The sequence below is a fragment of the Anolis sagrei genome, chromosome 5, assembly GCF_037176765.1.
Source record: "Anolis sagrei isolate rAnoSag1 chromosome 5, rAnoSag1.mat, whole genome shotgun sequence".
NCBI lineage: Eukaryota > Metazoa > Chordata > Lepidosauria > Squamata > Dactyloidae > Anolis > Anolis sagrei.
This window is the reverse complement of record NC_090025.1, coordinates 5,412,038-5,417,738: the sequence shown is the minus strand read 5'-3', so window position 1 is coordinate 5,417,738 and position 5,701 is coordinate 5,412,038. Positions and strand designations below refer to the sequence as shown.

Here is a 5,701-nt window from a genome sequence, read left to right as displayed (position 1 = left end):
GCAGGACAGCCCCGGCCCGGACGAGGAAGCCGCACGCACCCCTTTCCCCGAGGCCGTCTTTGGGGTGCCCCCAGGACGCGCGCCCTGGCGCACAGAGACAGAGAGAGAGTCGCGCCTTGGAGAGAGAGATTGGCACACAACAGCAACAAAGCGCCCCAGATTGCAGCCCTTTTCCGGCCTCCTCCTGCTCTTTCCCAGGCTCTCAGCCAAGGCTTGGGCTACTAAAGGAAGGATGGGGCCAAGCCCAAGCCAAACTGGGGGGGATCCATAACCTGCAAGAGTAATAACCCCCACCCTGAGCGCAAAGCCAAACCCTGTGCGTAAAAGCGCATGGCGAGGGCTTGGCACACAGGGAGCCTTCCCATCTCTCCAGCCCCAATCTGCAGCTGGATCTCCACTCCCACATAACATCCAGGTTGTCTGCTTTGGACTACAGTATAGGGCAGTGTATTCCAGGTATAGGCTGTAAGGAATTGTGGGAGTTGGGGTCCAAAACACCTGGAGAACCCAAGTTTGCCCATGCCTTTATCCAGCCTTTGTCTCATTTTGGGTCTGGCCTGGTTGAAGGCACCACATTTGTGGAAGTTAAGCAGAATCAACCCCAGTTTGTGCTTGGGTGGGCCCCATCTACTTTATTTATTTATTTACAGTATTTATGCCGGCCACATGACCTTGGAGGTGTCTACGGACAACGCCGGCTCTTCGGCTTAGAAATGGAGATGAGCACCACACCCCAGAGTCAGACATGACTGGACTTAATGTCAGGGGACTACCTTTACCTTTTACAGTATTTATATTCCGCCCTTCTCACCCCGCAGGGACTCAGGGCGGATTACAATGTGCATATACATGGCAATGCCATAGACACACAACATATACAGACAGACACTCAGAGGCTATTTAACATTCTAGTTTTCATGAAGGTATTCCAGCCACCGGGGGCGCTGTCGCTTCATCCATTTGTGACACTGATGAAGTACTTCCTCATTGTTTGCATGCTTGCTGGAGATTTTTATGGCCTTGTAAATTAGTTAAATTAGCCTTCCCACATAAGTGGTACCTAAATTTCCTACTTGACAGATGCAACTGTCTTTCGGGCTGCAAAAGTAGACAGCAAACTACACAAATTGGTTGGAAGTTTACTCCGACCCGTGCCAGCTTCAAACTCATGATGTTTCGGTCAGTAGTGATCTTAATGCAGCTGACTCCTAGCAAGAGGCTATTTAACATTCCAGCTTTCATGAAGGTATTCCAGCCACCGGGGGCGCTGTCGCTTCACCGTCCATTTGTGATACTGATGAAGTACTTCCTCATTCTTTCCATGCTTGCTGGAGATTTTTATGGCCTTATGAATTAGTTAAATTAGCCTCTGCACATAAGTGGTACCTAAATTTCCTACAACTGTCTTTCGGGCTGCAAAGGTCGACAGCAAGCTACACAAATTGGTCAGAAGCTTACTCCGAACCGAGCCGGCTTCAAACTCATGTACTTTCGGTCAGTAGTGATCTTAATACAGTGCTACAGTCCCGGTGCTTCCATATATTCCAGATTATCAAAGCAGATAATCCACATTATCTGATTATTTATTTATTGTGTCAGAAGCAAACTAAACAGTTATATTGTATTTAAAAATAAATAAAATAAAAATACACAAAGTTTGCAAACTACTATTAGATGTCCTTTGACCAGTCGCTGGCCACTTGGGAGTGCCTCTGGTGTTGCTATGAGAAGGTCCTCCATTGTGCATGTGGCAGGGCTCAGGTTGCAAACACATAGCACCAACCAATAGTATGCCAACTGTTCCCAACTATAAGGCCTCAGGAAGTTCGATTTAAACGAAGATTCAACTTCAGAAAGGCAAAGTAGACTAAATTCTCAGACGATCATATCGGTTGCACCAGTTCCTGAGGAATACGAGCACTTTATTGAAATAGTGAAAACCTGCTCATGGACCTCTATACCGAGAGGCTGCAGAACCCACTACCTTCAGAGCATTACTCCTGAAACAGCTGCCTTGTTGGAAAACTATTACAGGCTCCACAATGAAGACCCATTTAGTGAGCAAACCCTTCTTAGTGCCTAGATCCAGGGAAGTCATGCTCCCCATGCTCTATTCTGCCTTGGTTAGAACACACCTGGAATATGGTGTCCAATTCTGGACACCACAATTGAAGAGAGATGTTGACAAGCTGGAATGTGTCCAGAGGAGGGTGACTCAAATGATCAAGGGTCTGGAGAACAAGCCCTATGAGGAGTGGCTTAAAGAGCTGGGCATGTTTAGCCTGAAGAAAAGGCTGGGGGGAGACATGATAGCCATGTATAAATACGTGAGAGGAAGTCATAGGGAGGAAGGAGTGAACTTGTTTTCTGCTTCCCTGGAGGCTAGGACGCAATGGAGCAATGGCTTCAAACTACAAGAAAGGAGATTCCAACTGAACATTAGGAAGAACTTCCTGACTGGGAGAGCTGTTCAGCTGTGGAACTCTCTGCCCCGGAGTGTGGTGGAGGCTCCTTCTTTGGAAGCTTTTAAACAGAGACTGGATGGCCATCTGTCAGGGGTGATTTGAATGCAATATTCCTGCTTCTTGGCAGAATGGGGCTGGACTCGATGGCCCATGAGGTCTCTTCCAACTCTTTGATTCTATGATTCTATGAAAGGAGATTCCACCTGAACATTAGGAAGAACTTCCTGACTGAGAGAGCTGTTCAGCAGTGGAACTCTCTGCCCCGGAGTGTGGTGGAGTCTCCTTCTATGGAAGCTTTTAAACAGAGGCTGGATGGCCATCTGTCAGGGGTGATTTGAATGCAATTTTCCTGCTTTTTTCCCCATTGTTCCGCATCTTATCGGGAACAACAAATCACCTCTCAAGGAATTTCCCAGGTTTACTACCAAGCCACACCTTGAAACCCTCAGGCCATCAAATACTAATCAAGGTGGCCAATTGAAACATCCACACCTAGCTCCAACAGACAAGAGTTCTTTCTCCCACCCTGGACATTCCACAGATATATAAACCCAATTTTCCTAGTTTCCAACAGACCTCACAACCTCTGAGGATGCCAGCCACAGATGCAGGTGAAACGTCAGGAGAGAATGCTTCTAGAATATGTCAATACAGTCCGAAAAACCTACAACAACCCAGTGATTCTGGCCATGAAAGCCTTCGACAATATAAGAAAGAGTCAAATGTCCCAAAGGATGTGACCAGTTTTTTTTAATGATTTTATTTCCTTCCGAAGGAATCGTCTTGCTTTACAAATTTACAGGTGAGAGCCAACTCTGGAGAGATGCACCCAAAGCAAATACACCTCTGTTTTAATGTGGCAGCTGGAACAGACTCGGTTCTTTCCCTTTGCAGAACTCAGGTCTGAGATATCCTACTAAACAGGCCAAGAATCCTTTCAACCCTTCTGTCAGTAAATTTAATGCCTCCTCCTTAAGCACTTCTTGTGCAAAGCAATACAAAGTCTCGCCACAATTTAGTTGCACAAATTTGCATGGTGACAGAGACACAAGGAGAACACAAGTTAGAAGCAAAGAAGGAGAAGCAGCTGACTTATTTTCAGAGGAGAAGAAAAGAAGGGGAACCCATCATTTTGAGCAGTTCAGCAGCAAAGATGTGGTTTGCATTTGGCTCTTGTACCCAAGAAGTCTGGGAAAAGCAGGAAAAATGGAGCAAGATGGTGTAAATGGTCACAGGAATGAGAAAGACAGCAGACAGAAAGAAAAAAGTAACTTCTTTGCATCAAAACACATGTCTTATGCATTCAGCCAATGCATGGAAATGAGAGGGAGGAAAGGAAGGCAGTGACCACATCTCTCCTCTGCCCAGTTGAAAGGACTCCATTTTCTCATCTTTGCAACCAGCTAACACTTTGTGGTGTCTAAAGGATCTCGCTTAGATCTGGTGGTCAGTCAGATCCAAATCTCCAGACCAGCAGCCCACAACCGACCCCTCAATAGCCAGGGTGATGGGTCAGTTACTTCTTCCCAAGTTGAGCCTTCGCGTGGTTGATCTTGGCAGCGACCGCTGTGTCGTTGCATTTGGACAGGACGAGGCTCATTTCCGTCTCATTTTTGCGCTCGATGGCAGCGTCCGCAGCTTGGTTCAGGTCCCTGGTGCCAAAGCAGAGGGAGAGAAAAGGGGAAAGTTTTATTAGGCATGGACAAACTATAGCCTTCCAGATGTTTTGGACTTCAACTCCCACAATTCCTAGCAGCCGGTAGTTCATAGAGGGAGATGCGTTCAGACGGATACCCTGTTTCCCTCAAAATAAGACAGTATCTTATATTAATTTTTAGGAGCTCCCGGTGGTGCAGTGGGTTAAATCGCTGAGCTACTCAACTTGCTTACTGAAAGGTGGCAGATACGAATCCAGGGAGCAGACTGAGCTCCCGTTGTTAACCCCAGCTTCTGCCAACCTAGCATTTCGAAAACATGCATACCAAACTTTCACCAAAACAGGCCATGACTCAGCAATATGCAACAGAGGCACAAAAAAGGCACCAAGCTCCCATCTTCTGGGATAAAGTCATGTGAACAATGGAGACCATAAAAAGGAGCAAGAATCTTGAGCAAGGGTTCTTGTGGGTTTTTTCGGGCTATAGGGCCATGTTCTAGAGGCATTTCTCCTGACGTTTCGCCTGCATCTATGGCAAGCATCCTCAGAGGTAGTGAGGTCTGTTGGAACTAGGAAAAAAGGGTTTATATATCTGTGGAATGACCTGGGTGGGACAAAGGACTCTTGTCTGCTGGAGCTAGGTGTGAATGTTTCAACTGACAACCTTAATTAGCATTTGATGGCTTGGCAGTGCCTGGGGGAATCTTCTGTTGAGAGGTGTTAAGATGTGCCTGGTTGTTTCCTCTCTGCTGTTTTGCTGTTGTAATTTTAGAGTTTTTTAATACTGGTAGCCAGATTGTGTTCATTTTCATGGTTTCTTCCTTTCTGTTGAAATTGTCCACATGCTTGTGGATTTCAATGGCTTCTCTGTGTAGTCTGACATGGTGGTTGTTGTGTGGTCGAGCATTTCTGGACCACACCAACATGGCCCTATAGCCCAAAAAAACCCACAAGAACCTAGTGATTCCAGCCATGAAAGCCTTCGACAATATCTTGAGCAAGCCTTCATGATCCAGCCAAACCGAGCAAAGTCTGACATGAAGCTCCTTCATGGATGCAGAACCTACCCAACCAGGAGGAAGGCCTTCACCCTCTGTTCTGGAGCCACACGGGGAGCAAACTTCCTGGCCTCGTGGCGGTTGTGGTGCTTCATACAGATCTCTACAAAAGGCTGAAAAAACCAAGAATACCACATGAAAACAACACCAGCGTGTAGAGTTGGTCCCAGTCAAAGCAGGCCCATTGCACCAACTGCTGAACGCCTGAAGTATGAATTCCTGCTTTGAAATCATTTTGGGAAACTTATTTCCCAGCAGTGGAACTCTCTGCCCCGGAGTGTGGTGGAGGCTCCTTCTTTGGAAGCTTTTAAACAGGGGCTGGATGTCCATCTGTCAGGGGTGCTTTGAATGCAACATTCCTGCTTCTTGGCAGAATGGGGTTGGACTGGATGGCCCAGGAGGTCTCTTCCAACTCTTTGATTCTATGATTCTATTTATTATCATTTGATTTTTTGGTCAAGCTTGCCAGTGTGGAGGAGTCAAAAGATTTGGGGATGGAGGCAAGGACCTCTATGTCTACT

The 5,701-nt window shown here is 46.7% G+C and overlaps 1 protein-coding gene across 1 annotated transcript in view; it reads right to left on the bottom strand.

Moving 5' to 3' along the window:
* Positions 1–3,192: 3,192 nt before the first annotated feature.
* VPS16 (VPS16 core subunit of CORVET and HOPS complexes) overlaps positions 3,193–5,701 on the bottom strand; it is a 55,558-nt gene continuing 53,049 nt past the window's right edge. Inside the window, exons 23-24 of the mRNA XM_067468512.1 lie at positions 5,190–5,293; positions 3,193–4,117 (exon numbers count right to left, since the gene is read on the bottom strand). Coding sequence (XP_067324613.1) covers positions 3,982–4,117; positions 5,190–5,293 — 240 coding nt within the window. The 3' untranslated portion in view covers positions 3,193–3,981. The remainder of the gene's footprint in view (positions 4,118–5,189; positions 5,294–5,701) is intronic.